The sequence below is a fragment of the Squalius cephalus genome (assembly GCF_949319135.1).
Source record: "Squalius cephalus genome assembly, chromosome: 16".
Classification (NCBI taxonomy): Eukaryota; Metazoa; Chordata; class Actinopteri; order Cypriniformes; family Leuciscidae; genus Squalius; species Squalius cephalus.
The window spans coordinates 887,501-905,995 of NC_137137.1; the positions used below are offsets into that span (position 1 = coordinate 887,501).

Genomic DNA, 18,495 nt, shown 5'->3' on the forward strand with positions numbered 1-18,495 from the left:
AAATTATATTTTGCATTCAAATGAATAGTGCTCTACAGCTCCTCGCTTTTTAAAATGCGTGTTGCATCTACGGTAGCCGTTATGTACCAAAAAGCTAAGCTTCTAATAGCACTTCAACGAGTTTTCCTTCGGGTGAACTGGTTTGTTATTTCAAACAAACTGCAACTTGACACAACGAACAAACGAATGTTAGTTTTGAACAAACAAAACTTACAACCTTGTTTTTAGGACCTTCTCTACTTTACTCAATATCTGCTATTCATCAAAGAGCCTGTTTAACTTTTAACTATAAATGTTATACTGTCTATAAACTAATAAAGTTCATAACCAAGCAATGAAAAGCTTGTAATTAAGACCGTAACATTGACTTACCTGTCGAGAAGAAAGCAGGCAACTTCAGCGTCTCTTTTGAAAGCTTTCTCCTGCATTAGCTATCCCGACATTAACCCTTGTTTTTTGTAATCTCCGGTCACGTTTCCATTTACGGTCTATTTTGGATTTTTTCGACGACGAGGACTCCTTATCCTGTGACTCAGCGTATGTATGAATGAACGGTGTATAAATAACCGTGCAGTGCAGCCTTTTAAACTTGCCGGGGCAGTGACAAGCGCCTCTCTCTGCTCTGCTCCTCCGCTTCTGCTGGCTTCAGTCACGTGACGCTGGCTCTGAACGAAAACTCGTTGTGGAAACGCGTTGGCCTAGTACTTTTTGTCCCTCTCTGCTATTATAGTTTTTCAAGATGGCGGAACTACATGGAAGCCTCCGTGGACCTACCCGTCCCATGTATATAAAGATAATAAATTCTTCGTTTACGAGGATAAGTCAGATCATTGGCATAGGTATTTGTACACCATTGAGGACATATTTATGATTAAAAATATTGATTTTAGATAATAAAATACCTAAAAAGCTACACATTGTCCCTTTAAGCATGCAATTGATATGGGTTGATCAGAAATTGTTTTATATATATAGATACAGATTTATATTTTTACAGATACAGATAATGCTGTACTCGCTCATCCCTAACAACTACCTTTATTTTTTTAATAAAATACAGCAAGAAAGTGTCAGACACTCTCACCAAAACTGGTTAGAGCCAGCTGACGGTAAAAAAAAAAAAAAAATAAAACTCCGATGACCGGCAGAGAGAGAGAGAGTGTGTGTAGCTAATTACTTTGTAATATAGTTTTATACCACTACTTCCTTTATTTTTTTATGAAACACAGCAAGAAAGTGTCAGACACTCACCAGAACTGGTTAGACCCCACGTTTACCAGAACTCTACTGGTTAATAAGTAAGTACTACAAACCGAAGTAAAAAACAAACCTGAAGCTGAAGAAACCCTAAACGTTAACGGAAAATATTTTTATTCAATCCGAGCACAGATATTGATTCGTATTACTCGTATAATACTCGTACTCGGCAAAAGTGCTTTATCCGTACTGGATACTCGTTTCAGCCGACTCAACTCCGGCTCAACTCTATCCCATAGTATAACAGTGAAGAGATTTGTTTTCCTTGAGAAAATTTGCCATGTATTGTACCTGATATCCAAAATAATCAATATTGAATTGAATCGTAATCAAAATCGAATCGAATTGCAAGCTTGTGAATCGAAATCGAATCGAATTGTGAAATTTGTGTCAATACGCAGCCCTAGTGTGTGTGATGCGTGTGATGCTGGCCAATAGCGAGCCTCCGTTCTGACGCTGCGCTGATACACTCCGTGAACTCACTCAGAGAAACACACAGAAGAAAATGAAGAGTTGAATAAGGTTGTTATTTTTGCGCACAAAAAGTATTCTCGCCGCTTGATAAACTTGAGGTTGAGCCACTGTTTGGTAGCCTGGGAAAACCCAGACAACTTCCGGCAAATTCAGATTTGCTCTGCAAGTAGTCTGGCAAAGAGCTCATTCAAGCCCATTTCCATGGCCGAGAAATCGCGGCACCAATCAGAAACGCTGAGGCGGGCTTTACACGATGACGATCGCTCTGATTGGTTTGAGGTCTATCCAATTGCGCCCAAAGGCATTTGAGCGACGTCCGTTCAACTTTTAAATGCATTATTATATTCAAATTGCAAACACATGAGGACAGTCTCCATGAAAGACCCACTGGCAGATGAACGTGCGACTACATTTCTCTACGAAACGGTAGGAAATTAAATGAGATTTAATAGAGGATTTTAACTGTGACACGATGATTGACAGGGCAGTTTAAGTGACAGGATGCACACGACAGATCCGTCCGATAAAGATGACGAAGTAGTGTGTCCCAAAGCTTACACATTCAAAAGTAAATACCTTTTCTTCACAAAAAGAGTACATACTTTTATGGCGTAGTGTAACTTAGGCGAATTGGGACGCAGCATATGGCTTTACAGATGCCGATCGCTCTGATTGAGCGACGTCCGTTGGTGACGCCCCTTTGGAAATGATTTGTCTATGGAGCTTTGCCAGACCATAACTCAGTTACTACTGAGAATGGTCTGGTTTTAACCAGGCTAACTGTTTGGCCAAAGAGGAACTATCCCGGCGTTGAGTAATCCCCTCATGTGCGCTGGTAACCGCTCTCTCGTTACGAAATCTCTGACCGTTTTCTTCAACAGAACAGTTGTTTTCTCAAGCTCAGAGAAGCTCACTCAAGAGCCATTCAGACTGTTAATAACAGCAGTGTTTAATCACTAAAATCCAGTAAACATCTTAAAAACAGCACCCTATAGCACTGCTGAGATTATACCCATATCACAACCGTCCCTTCAGTGCACGTCTGTAGCCGGAGCCATCGGCCCTGTGGAGACTCATACAGAGAAGGCACTGGGTCTCATTCATGAAACACGAGCAGAACGAATTTTGTGTAGATCGTGTGTAAAGTGGTTCTGGCGGAAATTTTCGGATTCATTAAAATGCTCGTATTTTCCAAATGTTAGTTGGTAGGAAAGAAATCTACACCTGCTCCCAGCCACGCGTAAATAGTGCGTTTAACATCCGAACGTCTTGCTCATTAATAAGGCTGCATTTTAATTCACCTTAATCGGGTACATATTTACACAGCGTTTTGAAAAAATATTATATCTAGTAATTACATACGGTTTTTCTTTTTACTTTTATTATGAGAGCCAGTAATAGCATCTGCAAAGTGAACACTTTAATCAAATAATGAATTGCTTTCAATGGGGCTGGGACTCTTTTCACTTCTGGGACTGTTCGATGAACAGATGAAACTCCATTAACTGGATCTGCTGCCAAGCTTCCTCGTTTTAGGACCTGATACGCCACTATGTACGCTTGAAAATAAAATGTGGCGTTTTGAATGAACTTCTGATAATAAAATTTCAATTTCTGCATCTGAGAAATTTCTCTTTTTCATTCGCTTTTGAGAAGACACGTTGAAATCCTTCGTTTGGTGTCATAATATGATGCCCATATATAGTCGTCGGGGCGGGATTTATGGTAATTGAGAATGAGCGTGCACGCGCGTCCCATTTAAGACTGATTGGAATTCATTAACACACACACACATTTCACTATCACATCTGACGTTTACGAAGTATTTGTGAATCAGGAGAAGAGTTTTCGGGAAGGTCTCTTTACGCGTAAATCACTCGCATATTTACGAATGTTTCATGAATGAGACCCACTGGTCCCAAAATAAACTAGTCAAAAATGTCACTTTTATCGTTTAAGGTCTGCATTATTATTTTAAAGACTTCTTTAAAGTCATTCAGTTTTACTTTTAAAACATTTAAATACAAATCGCCCTCTAAATGTATGAAACCTGAGCCCGTGTCTGTTTTTCAGCTGAAACCCTGTGCTTTACTGTAAAGAGCTCATATCACTCATGACACGGGCTCAGATAGCAGCGTTCAGCCGACTCACGACTCTCTGCACTCTCATCATCCTCTTACATCAGACTTTATCCTCCGTCTTATAACTCTAGCCCAACTTAAGACATGTCTGCCAGAAATGACATTCGGTTTCAAATAAACTTATAAAAATCATTATTATACACTCACCTAAAGGAGTATTAGGAACACCTGTTCAATTTCTCATTAATGCAATTATCTAATCAACCAATCACATGGCAGTTGCTTCAATGCATTTAGGGGTGTGGTCCTGGTCAAGACAATCTCCTGAACTCCAAACTGAATGTCAGAATGGGAAAGAAAGGTGATTTAAGCAATTTTGAGCGTGGCATGGTTGTTGGTGCCAGACGGGCCGGTCTGAGTATTTCACAATCTGCTCAGTTACTGGGATTTTCACGCACAACCATTTCTAGGGTTTACAAAGAATGGTGTGAAAAGAGAAAAACATCCAGTATGCGGCAGTCCTGTGGGCGAAAATGCCTTGTTGATGCTAGAGGTCAGAGGAGAATGGGCCGACTGATTCAAGCTGATAGAAGAGCAACTTTGACTGAAATAACCACTCGTTACAACCGAGGTATGCAGCAAAGCATTTGTGAAGCCACAACACGCACAACCTTGAGGCGGATGGGCTACAACAGCAGAAGACCCCACCGGGTACCACTCATCTCCACTACAAATAGGAAAAAGAGGCTACAATTTGCACGAGCTCACCAAAATTGGACAGTTGAAGACTGGAAAAATGTTGCCTGGTCTGATGAGTCTCGATTTCTGTTGAGACATTCAGATGGTAGAGTCAGAGTTTGGCGTAAACAGAATGAGAACATGGATCCATCATGCCTTGTTACCACTGTGCAGGCTGGTGGTGGTGTAATGGTGTGGGGGATGTTTTCTTGGCACACTTTAGGCCCCTTAGTGCCAATTGGGCATCGTTTAAATGCCACGGCCTGAGCATTGTTTCTGACCATGTCCATCCCTTTATGACCCCCATGTACCCATCCTCTGATGGCTACTTCCAGCAGGATAATGCACCATGTCACAAAGCTCGAATCATTTCAAATTGGTTTCTTGAACATGACAATGAGTTCACTGTACTAAAATGGCCCCCACAGTCACCAGATCTCAACCCAATAGAGCATCTTTGGGATGTGGTGGAACGGGAGCTTCGTGCCCTGGATGTGCATCCCACAAATCTCCATCAACTGCAAGATGCTATCCTATCAATATGGGCCAACATTTCTAAAGAATGCTTTCAGCACCTTGTTGAATCAATGCCACGTAGAATTAAGGCAGTTCTGAAGGCGAAAGGGGGTCAAACACAGTATTAGTATGGTGTTCCTAATAATCCTTTAGGTGAGTGTAGATCTTTCCTTCCAAAGGATTCCCTTATGACTTCAATCTTTTGACCTTATTTTTATCTCAGACGAAAACTTTAATATCGTCATATTAAACACTGATCTCCTTTCAAACGCACATCAACACCAGAGATTTCTGTCACTTTAGTACTTTTTTTAACACCTCCTGAGTGGGCATTTACAGCTACGGGCTACACGACCCTGATGACCTCATCTGGTCAGATCCGGGAACTGGGATAATTTTTTTTTTTTTTTTTTTTTAAATGAAATGTATGCACTGTATCAGTTACTGTAACATATTTGATGTTTTTTACAAGCGTATGTCATGAAACTGGGTGTTTATGAATGATTCGGCTGGTTATTAAAGCTTTGCTCCGTGTTTCCCTCCGCCAGAGGATCCGGTTGAGAGCCGGGAGCCGGGAGAGGTCAGCGAATCGCTGGTCGGGAAGCAGGTGGAGTGTCAGAACAAAGAGGGAACGCAGAGAATGGGAACGATCATCCAGCAGGTTCAGGCCAAGCCCTCCGTTTACTTCATCAAGTTCGACGATGACTATCACATCTACGTCTATGACATGATCGGATCGTGAGCGCATCATCATCATCATCATCACGTGCTCCGTCTGGGATTCACATGTACAAACGCACATCATATACAAGCATCGGATGTCTGTGTCCGTCTGAATGTTTGGGAATAAAACAAGCCTGTTCTTTAGACACTGGAGATTAGTTTTATACCACGAGTTGTGTTCGCAGTGTCGCGGATGGCCGGTTCAAGTCTTTGTTTTGATTGTTTATCATCAGTTTTCATGCATTCTGAAGAGTCTTTATGTTCTGTGTATTAATTATAAACGTGTGGCATTAACACGAGTGCTGACACCCCCTCTTCACATCACTGTGTTCCTGCTGTCAGTGTGTTCAGCTAAATACTGAATATAATAAAGTATAAAAAATATTAAATAAATGTGTGTGTGAGTCCTGCAGAGCAACACTGTGGGTGTGTGTGTGTGTGTGAGTCCTGCAGAACAACAGTGTGTGTGTGTGTGTGTGTGTGTGTGAGAGAGTGAGTCTTGCAGAACAACACTGAGTGTGTGTGTGTGTGTGTTTGTGTGTGAGAGAGCCCTGCAGAACAACACTGAGTGTGTGTTTGTGTGTGAGTGAGTCCGAGTCCTGCAGAACAACACTGAGTGTGTGTGTGTGTGTGTGTGTGTGTGTGAGTCCTGCAGAACAACACTGAGTGTGAGTGTGTGTTTGTGTGTGAGAGAGCCCTGCAGAACAACACTGAGTGTGTGTTTGTGTGTGAGTGAGTCCGAGTCCTGCAGAACAACACTGAGTGTGTGTGTGTGTGTGAGTGAGTCCGAGTCCTGCAGAACAACACTGAGTGTGTGTGTGTGTGTGTGTGTGTGTGTGTGTGTTTGTGTGTGAGTGAGTCCGAGTCCTGCAGAACAACACTGAGTGTGTGTGTGTGTGTGTGTGTGTGTGTGTGAGAGGGAGTCCTGCAGAACAACACTGAGTGTGTGTGTGTGAGAGAGAGAGAGTCCTGCAGAACAACACTGAGTGTGTGTTCTGTTCAAATACGTACGTATGTATGTGACCTCTGTTTGGCTATTTAACTTGTCTTAGTAGCTGATGTTTTTTTTATTTTATTGCAGGGGATTCTCACCTGATGAATGTAACAAATTTCAAACAAACACTGTCCAGTCTGTCCCGCAAACTCGTTACAATGTTATTGCTCTATATAAATACATATATATATATATATATATCACTTCATACTTTAAACAGTATTTTGAGTGTAATGAAAGTGAATGAGAGTGCAGAAGCTCTTCTCAGTGAGAGACTGAGGAAGAGGAAGCGGTGGGCGGAGCTTGTAGATGATTGACAGATAGAGGGATTGACCTCATCATCATGCGATATGAAGTAACCGGAGATGTAACGGCGACAAACATCGGAACACTGCCATAAACTCACTAGATTCACGCTCGTTAATAACGACAGGAACGGAAAACTCCGCCGGGTGTTTCTCTCTCGCTCGATGATCACATTATCTACAGCTTAACTGATGTGCTCCTGTTAATAAGTTAAATAGCGTCGCACATCTTTCACTGTTTTATCTGATGAAGATAAATGTTCAACTGTAAGTTCTTCAAAGACTCCAGTGTTTTTGCGGAACTGAGAATGTTCGAGACTAAAGGATTCTGGAGCATTAGTGTGGACGTCAGCTGTCTGCTACTCGGTAAGAGTTCACACACACACACACACACACACACACTCCTCTGGCCTCGGTTTGCCTCTTTAATTTGCCTTAGCTGATTATTTTCTTCATTTGATCGGCGTTATTTAATGCATTGTTTGAGATTCCTATAGATCTGCTGAATGTAACAATGTTCCACAGCCGCGAAACCGCTACAATGTCGCAACGCTACTAAAACGCTTCAATGTTGCAACTCCGCACAATGAATATCAGTGAACAAGCGTTACAAACATGCATATTCATACTCAACATATACATACGCCCCTCCACAGATTACATTTACAATAACATATGTGATGAAATACAAAATCTCATTATACTCAGAAAAGTGCAGAAGTTTGTATAGAGATATAGTTCTTTTATGCGGTGAGATAAGAGTAAGTGCTCACAGATAAGTTGGGTTACACTTTATTTGAAGGAGTCACTGTTACAGTGTAATTATATATTTAAGTGCTGAGTAATAATAATTAACTACATGTATTTACTAGGCTATAGGGTTAGGGCAGGATTAGGGTTTGGTTGAGGGTTAGTTGCATGTAATGATGCATAATTTACTGTTATTGCTATGGTAAGTATGTAACAAATGGACACTGTAAAATAAAGTGTTACCATAAGTTGCGTTTACATTCACACATGTTTAGTAAAAGCACAGTAACATTTTAACTAACGTTCTGGGAAAAGAAACCAAATGTTCTTCCAGTAACGTTAGTAGAACGTTCTTTCAAAGTTATCTGGTCTTAATAATATTCTCAAAACATTAGCACAAAAATATTATTTATACATCGTTCATGGAACGTTTTTGTCTTAAATGTTTTAGTTGGACGTTCGTCTAACGTTTTTTAAATGTTACTACTTTTTTCAGAACGTTCAGAGAACATTTAAAAGTAACGTTCGCATAATGTTTGAAGAATGATACAATGTAACGTTCGCATCACCAAAACTGTTTTTTGTTTTTTGTTTTTTTTTAACTGGACGTTTTGAACATTTAGAAGTAACGTTTTCATAACATAATGGAAACATAAGCTAAATGTTTTAGAACATATGTGACCCTGGACCGCAAAACCAGTCATAATGCAATTTTTTTTTTTTTTTATTGACATTTATATATCATCTGAAAGCTGAATAAATAAGCTTTCCATTTATGAATGATTTGTTATGATATGACAATATTTGGCCAAGATACAACAATTGATAATCTGGAATCTGAGGGTGCAAAAAAATCGCCTTTAAAGTTGTCCAAATGAAGTCCTTGATGTTTCTGCATCCACTCACAAAAATATTTTTTGGATATATTTACGGTAGGAAATCTTCATGGAACATGATCTTTACTTAATATCCTAATGATTTTTGACATAAAAGAAAAATCGATCATTTTGACCCATACAATGTATTGTTGGCTATTGCCACAGATATTCCCGTGCGACTCGAGACTGGGTTTGTGGTCTAGGGAAACACATTTTTGTTCGCTTACAGCCACTTCACTATTAGCTTAATGTTATATGCATTATTAGATCTTGAATAGAAATGCATAGAATGTTTGTGGGCAAGAGACCACAAACACAGTGAATGGCCACAGTCTGGATTGGATGTATACGAATGCTAGAATAATAAGTCTATAGTCTGGCGAGACAGAATACAGAGCCTTTGTTGAACCTCTATTGTTGAACACTTGATTTAAATCATGTGGAGTAATTTGATTATCAAGCTGAATCTACACTGAAACACTCTGCTCCTCTCGAATTATATATAAGGAAAAATTACCCAACGATGTTTAATATTACCCAACATTTTTGGAAAATAAGCCAACGTAATGACCCAAATGCGTAACCCAACAGTTGGGTTAAAATAAAATAAAAATAACCCAACATTTTTGCTCTGTTGTTGAACGCTTTATTTAAATCATGTGAAGTCCTTTGATTATCAAGCATAATGGTGAATGTGCACTGAAACACTCTCTGTTATATTTAGAAAAAAAACACCCAACGATGTTTAAAATGACCCAACATTTTTGGAAAATGAAAAACCCAACATAATGACCCAATATGCCTAACCCAATGGTTGGGTTAAAAAATAACCCAACGTTTTTTACTGTGTACATGTACGTCTAACATAAAATAAAATTCACCAGTGAAGAAACATTTAACAGTGTGTCTGTTAGTTTGATTATTTCTTCTATGTTTCCGCTGGAACGGTGACATACAGTCAAACACACATTTATTCAGACGTCTTCAACATTTCTCACATCATCACAGTTCATTCGCTATAGTTTAGAGAATGGTAATAAACTATGAGCAGAACACAGTTGATATTTGACTGGTTTTGTCCGTCCTTCTGTTAGACTGTCTCACACATGAATTATGTTGAATATCTGTCAGCTGTTAAATTTAAATACACAATTAGATAATACCATATAACCATATTATAAATGTTACTGGTAGCCACTGTATGAAGAATATTTGTGTATAATATGTCACAGTTTACTTTATTTTGCTCTCCTCACTTACATAGATGAACTATAGTGTCCTGCACACACTAGTGAAACAATATCAAAAACTAGAATGTACATTTCCTGAAGAAAATGTGAGTGGTGCTTGCAGTGGCAAAATTCGACACGGTTGCTAGGCGGTTGCTATGGTGTTCTGGGCGGTTTCCAAGGTATTCTGGGTGGTTGCTAGGGTATTCTGGGTGGTTGCTAGGGCATTGCTAGGTAGTTGCTAGGGTGTTCTGGGTGGTTGCTATTGTGTTGCTAGGTAAATGTAAATGTGAGACGTTCTTCTTTTGCAGCTGGACTTCCGTTCGCGGTCTTGAATATTCGGCACACGCCGTTCAAAAGAGGCTTTTTTTGCAGCGACGACACCATCAAGTACCCTTTTAAAGAAGACACCATATCTTACCAGTTACTGATGGGAATAATGATTCCATTCGCTCTGCTGCTGGTAAGCCTGCCTTTCTTAACCAGTAGTGCTTCATTTGCCACATCAATAAACTTCACATACAATAACAATTAACATGATCAATTAGAGTCATTTGTATGGAAGCTTGCTTCCACCTCAGATTAAAAAATAAAAAAGGAAATTGGGGCTTTTTATCTCACAATTGTGATTTTCTTCCCCCTTGAAACTGTGAGTTTAGATCTCATAATTACAGAGATGGCAATTGCGAGTTATGAAGTCTGAATTGTGAGATATAAAGTCAGTTTAATGTTTATTCCAAGCTTGTTCTCTTCACACAGATCATCTTCGGCGAGTGTTTTTCGATCTATCTGAGGTCCAGAGCTTCTTTACGTTATGAATATATAGTGTGTGTGTACAAGGCCGTGGGATCCTTCGTGTTCGGAGCGGCGCTGAGCCAGTCGCTGACCGACATCGCCAAATACACCATCGGCCGCCTGAGACCTCACTTCCTGACCGTCTGCAAACCGCACTGGAGCCTCGTCGACTGCAGATCGGGGTATATCGAGAACTTCACCTGCACTGGAGATCCACGCGTCACCAATGAAGGCCGGTGAGCGAAACACTCAGCAGTTCTGATGTTCCCGTGCAATAGGACTTTTTTAGGCTATAAAACAATGCAATTTACTAATAATGATGTACAATCTTCTACTTACAGGCTTTCCTTTTATTCTGGTCACTCATCGTTCTCCATGTACTGTATGCTGTTCCTCGCTGTAAGTGTGTTCTTATGAGAATATTAAATCAAATTAAAGGTGAGACACTACAGGCCAAACGCTTCCATAACATGTCTTCTTTTAAACCAGTGAAAAGAAAACATCCAAAATACACATTTAAGTCTTTCTCATTACACTTGTCTGTAGATTTCAGTCAGATTTTGAGTCAGAAATCTCTTCATCAGTTTTACACACACCAAACTTTACAGTTTTTTTCATATCTATATTCTGAAGCTTTGTTCATATATTGTTCGCCTGATATACATACAACATTCTACTCCTAAAAATTTGGTCTGTTTACAGTATTTTCTATGGAAGCTTGTTTCCGCCGCAGAATAAAACATACAAAAGGTAATTGCAATTCTGACTTTGTTTCTCACAATTGCGTGTTATAAAGTCAGAATTTCGAGATATAAACTTGCAATTGCGAGAAAAAAGTCAGAATTGCGAGATATAAACTTGCAATTGCGAGAAAAAAAAGTCAGAATTGCGAGATGTAAACTTGCAATTGCGAGGAAAAAAGTCAGAAATGTGAGATATAAACTTGCAATTGCAAGAAAAAAGTGAGAATTGCGAGATATAAACTTGCAATTGTGAGGAAAAAAGTCAGAATTGCGAGATATAAACTTGCAATTGCGAGGAAAAAAGTCAGAAATGTGAGATATAAACTTGCAATTGCAAGAAAAAAGTGAGAATTGCGAGATATAAACTTGCAATTGCGAGGAAAAAAGTCAGAAATGTGAGATAAACTTGCAATTGCAAGAAAAAAGTGAGAATTGCGAGAAATAAACTTGCAATTGCGAGGAAAAAAGTCAGAAATGTGAGATATAAACTTGCAATTGCGAGAAAAAAGTGAGAATTGCGAGATATAAACTTGCAATTGCGAGGAAAAAAGTCAGAAATGCGAGATATAAACTTGCAATTGCGAGAAAAAAGTCAGAATTGTGAGATATAAACTTGCAATTGCGAGAAAAAAGTCAGAATTGCGAGATATAAACTTGCAATTGTGAGAAAAAAGTCAGAAATGTGAGATATAAACTTGCAATTGTGAGAAAAAAGTCAGAATTGCGAGATATAAACTTGCAATTGCGAGGAAAAAAGTCAGAATTGTGAGATATAAACTTGCAATTGCGAGAAAAAAGTCAGAATTGCGAGATATAAACTTGCAATTGCGAGAAAAAAGTCAGAAATGTGAGATATAAACTTGCATTTGCGAGAAAAAAAGTCAGAATTGTGAGATATAAACTTGCATTTGCGTGAAAAAAAGTCAGAATTGCGAGATATAAACTTGCATTTGCGAGAAAAAAAGTCAGAATTGTGAGATATAAACTCGCAATTGTGAGAAAAAAAGTCAGAAATGTGAGATATAAACTTGCAATTGCGAGGAAAAAAGTCAGAATTGCGAGATATAAACTTGCATTTGCGTGAAAAAAAGTCAGAATTGTGAGATATAAACTCGCAATTGTGAGAAAAAAAGTCAGAATTGCGAGATATAAACTTGCATTTGCGAGAAAAAAGTCAGAATTGCGAGATATAAACTTGCAATTGTGAGAAAAAAGTCAGAAATGTGAGATATAAACTTGCAATTGCAAGAAAAAAGTCAGAATTGCGAGATATAAACTTGCAATTGCGAGGAAAAAAGTCAGAATTGTGAGATATAAACTTGCAATTGCGAGAAAAAAGTCAGAATTGTGAGATATAAACTTGCAATTGCGAGAAAAAAGTCAGAATTGCGAGATATAAACTTGCAATTGCGAGAAAAAAGTCAGAAATGTGAGATATAAACTTGCATTTGCGAGAAAAAAAGTCAGAATTGTGAGATATAAACTTGCATTTGCGTGAAAAAAAGTCAGAATTGCGAGATATAAACTTGCATTTGCGAGAAAAAAAGTCAGAATTGTGAGATATAAACTCGCAATTGTGAGAAAAAAAGTCAGAAATGTGAGATATAAACTTGCAATTGCGAGGAAAAAAGTCAGAATTGCGAGATATAAACTTGCATTTGCGAGAAAAAAAGTCAGAATTGTGAGATATAAACTTGCATTTGCGAGAAAAAAAGTCAGAATTGCGAGATATAAACTTGCATTTGCGAGAAAAAAAGTCAGAATTGTGAGATATAAACTTGCATTTGCGTGAAAAAAAGTCAGAATTGTGAGATATAAACTTGCATTTGCGTGAAAAAAAGTCAGAATTGTGAGATATAAACTTGCATTTGCGTGAAAAAAAGTCAGAATTGCGAGATATAAACTTGCATTTGCGAGAAAAAAAGTCAGAATTGTGAGATATAAACTTGCATTTGCGTGAAAAAAAGTCAGAATTGCGAGATATAAACTTGCATTTGCGTGAAAAGTCAGAATTGCGAGATATAAACTTGCAATTGTGAGTAAAAAAGTCAGAATTGTGAGATATAAACTTGCAATTGCAAGAAAAAAGTCAGAATTGCGAGATATAAACTTGCAATTGCAAGAAAAAAGTCAGAATTGCGAGATATAAACTTGCATTTGCGTGAAAAAAAGTCAGAAATGTGAGATATAAACTTGCAATTGCAAGAAAAAAGTCAGAATTGCGAGATATAAACTTGCAATTGCAAGAAAAAAGTCAGAATTGCGAGATATAAACTCGCAATTGTGAGAAAAAAAGTCAGAAATGTGAGATATAAACTTGCAATTGCAAGAAAAAAGTCAGAATTGCGAGATATAAACTTGCAATTGCAAGAAAAAAGTCAGAATTGTGAGATATAAACTCGCAATTGCAAGAAAAAAGTCAGAATTGCGAGATATAAACTTGCATTTGCGTGAAAAAAAGTCAGAATTGTGAGATATAAACTTGCATTTGCGAGAAAAAAAGTCAGAATTGTGAGATATAAACTTGCATTTGCGAGAAAAAAAAGTCAGAATTGCGAGATATAAACTTGCATTTGCGAGAAAAAAAGTCAGAATTGTGAGATATAAACTTGCATTTGCGTGAAAAAAAGTCAGAATTGCGAGATATAAACTTGCATTTGCGTGAAAAAAAGTCAGAATTGCGAGATATAAACTTGCATTTGCGAGAAAAAAAGTCAGAATTGTGAGATATAAACTTGCATTTGCGTGAAAAAAGTCAGAATTGCGAGATATAAACTTGCATTTGCGTGAAAAAAAGTCAGAATTGCGAGATATAAACTCGCAATTGTGAGTAAAAAAGTCAGAAATGTGAGATATAAACTTGCAATTGCGAGAAAAAAGTCAGAATTGCGAGATATAAACTTGCATTTGCGAGAAAAAAGTCAGAATTGCGAGATATAAACTTGCAATTGTGAGAAAAAAGTCAGAATTGCGAGATATAAACTTGCAATTGCGAGAAAAAAGTCAGAAATGTGAGATATAAACTTGTTTAGATAATGCCTCATTTGCATATTCAAACATAACACTTCAGAAAACTTGTAATACAAAACAATTTTCTTGATGTACAGTGATTACTCATCTGGGGTAGTATGGTAATATCTATTAGTTTGTAGTATTGCCTTAAGTGACAAATATTTATATATATATATAGATTTTTTAATTTATTTATGCTAATAAACAGTCTGTTTTCCTCTGTGAAGCTGTATCTGCAGTCCAGACTGAGGGTTAGATGGGCTCGACTGGTGCGGCCGACTCTCCAGGTCTCGTTCATCGCCGCCTCTGTGTATGTGGGTCTCTCCCGCGTCTCGGATTATAAACACCACTGGAGTGACGTTCTCACCGGACTTGTACAGGGAGCCGTCGTGGCGCTGTTCACTGTAAGTGATTTCATGAACGCGTGCCGTACGGCCATTAATCAGCCCATGATTTACTCTCCCTCAACTCATCCTATGACATTCTTCTGTCAGACGAACACAATCAGAGTTATATTAACAAATGTCCTGGCTCTTCCAAGCTTTATAATGGCAGTGAATGGCTGTTTCTGTTTTGAAGTCCATAAAAGTGCATGATATCTTCGTTTGGCCAGAAGCTAGTTATTTTACTTTATAAATATACTTTAAATATGGATATTTTTCTTACAGTAATGCATCGCTTCAGAAGGCCTTTATTAACCCCTTTTATGATGGATAGATGCACTTTTGTAATAGATAGATGCACTTTTATGATGGATAGATGCACTTTTATGATGGACAGATGCACTTTTATGATGGATAGATGCACTTTTATGATGGATAGATGCACTTTTATGATGATAGATGCACTTTTATGATGATAGATGCACTTTTATGATGATAGATGCACTTTTAATGATGGACAGATGCACTTTTATGATGATAGATGCACTTTTATCATGTTTAGATGCACTTTTATGATGAATAGATGCACTTCTATCATGTTTAGATGCACTTTTATGATGGATAGATGCACTTTTATGGTGGATAGATGCACTTTTATGATGGACAGATGCTCTTTTATGATGGATAGATGCACTTTTATCATGTTTAGATGCACTTTTATGATGGACAGATGCACTTTTATGATGGACAGATGCACTTTTATCATGTTTAGATGCACTTTTATGATGGACAGATGCACTTTTATGATGGATAGATGGACTTTTATGATGGACAGATGCACTTTTATGATGTTTAGATGCACTTTTATGATGGACAGATGCACTTTTATGATGGATAGATGGACTTTTATGATGGATAGATGCACTTTTATGATGGACAGATGCACTTTTATGATGATAGATGCACTTTTATGATGGACAGATGCACTTTTATGATGGACAGATGCACTTTTATGATGGATAGATGGACTTTTATGATGGACAGATGCACTTTTATGATGTTTAGATGCACTTTTATGATGGACAGATGCACTTTTATGATGTTTAGATGCACTTTTATGATGGACAGATGCACTTTTATGGACTTCAAAACAAAAACAGCCATTCACTGCCATTATAAAGCTTGGAAGAGCCAGGACATTTTTTAATATAACTCTGTGTTCGTCTGAAAGAAGAATGTCATATACACATAGGATGACTTGAGGGAGAGTAAATCATGGGCTAATTTTAATTTTTGGGTGAACTATCCCTATAAAGAATATAAAACCAGCACAGACGTGCAGTTTAATCATTTTTCACCTTCACAACACAGGTGTTCTTTGTGTCGGATCTCTTCACCGCTAAGTGTGTGTCAGATAAAGACGAGGAGATTTCCCACACGAGCCTTCGGGAAACGTCAGATTCCTCAAATCATTACGGCAGCACGAAGTGAGACTAAACCACTGCCGTGAACGGAAGGAGTTTTTACAGTAACATTCAGATCTTTTCCACAAACATTCCACCGAAATTGAATCACTTGTATAAAACTACAGGGTTTGTCACTTTTCATAATGCAGGAACCAACAGTGGAGACAGTGAGCACAGACTGTACAATATAAGTGCAACAATATTCATACTGCGCTCCACAGTTATTGAACTGTGACAGTGTAACGTGACTCTTTCCTTACAGACATTGTGGATTTGACCACATTATTCATACACTCTTAAAAATAAAGGTTCCAAAGGGAAGGGTTTCGAATAGAAGAACATTTTTTGGTTCCCCAAAGAACCTTTCAGTAAACATTTCTTCATTTTTTTTATGGGGTGAAGAACATTTAAAGTCAATCATTTTATCCCTTAAAACTCATCTTTGATCACCAAATTTACATATTTAAATGTTTTTTCCTAGAAAAAAAATCTTCATGCCTTAAAATATCTTTAATGTAACTCGACACCCTTGCTTCATTTAGTATGCACGGCTCTATGAATATGCAAATGAGCCCCGCCTCCACTCACTCCCTCAGCTCAGAGATCCACTGGTTGACGATCACACGTTGATCTGATTGGTTACAAGGTAGTTTGTGACGTCAGAAACACCAGCGATTTCAAAGCGTGTTTTTGAGACTGTCTTTGGTTCACTGCAGTTTTAAGGAGGAAATACTCAGCAATGCTGTCGACTTATGAACTTACACATGCTTTGTCTTAAAGCATATTAAAAACACCACATACACATATAAACAACATTAAAAGCTGGATTTTCACCACAGGGGGACTTTAAGAATCTAAAGATCTTTTGTATAATGGAAAGTTTCCATGGATGTTAAAGCTTCTTCATGGAACCATCGATGCCGATAAACCACCTTTATTTTTAAGAGTGTATGTTCAGCTACAGGTTCCTACTTTAGTTGATGTAGCGTCAGAGAGCATTGGGAACGGTACGGCATAACAACATGAAGAAATCACTCCTGTCATGCCACTAAAAGTTAAGAAAATGTCAAACTCTGACCAGTGAATATTTAAGTCAGACGACCCAGAATCCAGTTTGCTGTATTCCCTCCTGATTTCAGAACGACACGCCCTTTTTAACCCTCTCAGATCTGAGCCTTTGCATCCCGATCCTTCAAACGTTCCGAACCAACATTTCCATCTGATTATAATAGTAGTGCAATTATGCAAGCAGTGTTATATTTCTTCATGTTTTGCATTGCACACAGACACTTTATTATTTCTGTGGTTTAAGGCCTGTTCACACCAATAATGATAACTATCTGTGTTCACACCATGTCATTGTTTATTATAAGAGCGTCTGTCACTTTAAATTCTCAAACTCTTTAAAGCAGGATGGATTCTGATTGGCCGTCAGTGTTTTTATCGGTCAACAGCTGGAAAAAATGTGAAAGTGATTCCGACCATATATGTTCCTCTGTGTAGTTGTGCTGTGGACTCACTATTCTTTTACATTTAGAATAATTGTCAAAACTATAGTAATCATCCTTAGTGTGAACGGGCCTGTCTGATGAAGCTTTTTGTGTCAAATTGTCATAGGAACAAGTAAAGGATGTATATGGGCCAAATGAGAACAACCAAAGAGTCTATGGCATTGAATTCTATTGTGCGTATATTTTAGGCTATTCATTTTTATTGTTATTGTTGTTCATTTTTATACGCTGTAAATTTCAAAGCACTTGTATAACTATTTTTGCCTTTTTTTGTTTAATTAGCACTATTTGTAACTCATGTCATGCATAAACATATTTCCTTTTTGCTGTTTACCTTTTAATTCATTGGTGATCGTGCTATTGAGAACCAGTGAAACATGGTACAGGGAAACTGTAAACGATTTTTTTTACAATTAAAGCTCAGCTAGACCAACTGTGGTGTAGTTATTGACACTAATCTTCCTAATCATTTTGTCCTCACTGCATCAGTGCCTACATATACATGCATGCATGCACCCAAATAATCCATGCATTGAAGGTTTGTGTGTAATTCATAATGCACATGTAAATGAATGTGAATTGGGTTGCTATGTTTACGGTTCGTATTAGAGAACTTTCAGCATCTGAAGTCAGACTGGCG

The 18,495-nt window shown here is 38.0% G+C and overlaps 2 protein-coding genes across 2 annotated transcripts in view; both read left to right on the forward strand.

Annotated features, from left to right (window-relative positions):
* Window positions 1-6,160, forward strand: part of spinb (spindlin b) — an 11,349-nt gene extending 5,189 nt beyond the window's left edge. Inside the window, exon 5 of the mRNA XM_079896820.1 lies at window positions 5,615-6,160. Coding sequence (XP_079752946.1) covers window positions 5,615-5,808 — 194 coding nt within the window. The 3' untranslated portion in view covers window positions 5,809-6,160. The remainder of the gene's footprint in view (window positions 1-5,614) is intronic.
* Window positions 6,161-7,069: 909 nt separating this feature from the next.
* plpp1b (phospholipid phosphatase 1b) lies at window positions 7,070-18,310 on the forward strand. Its single transcript, XM_079897637.1, has 6 exons — window positions 7,070-7,454; window positions 10,257-10,408; window positions 10,705-10,976; window positions 11,082-11,139; window positions 14,723-14,899; window positions 16,250-18,310. Exons 1-6 carry the CDS (start codon window positions 7,346-7,348, stop codon window positions 16,367-16,369), a joined length of 888 nt encoding a protein of 295 aa, XP_079753763.1. The 5' UTR covers window positions 7,070-7,345; the 3' UTR covers window positions 16,370-18,310.
* Window positions 18,311-18,495: the final 185 nt, after the last annotated feature.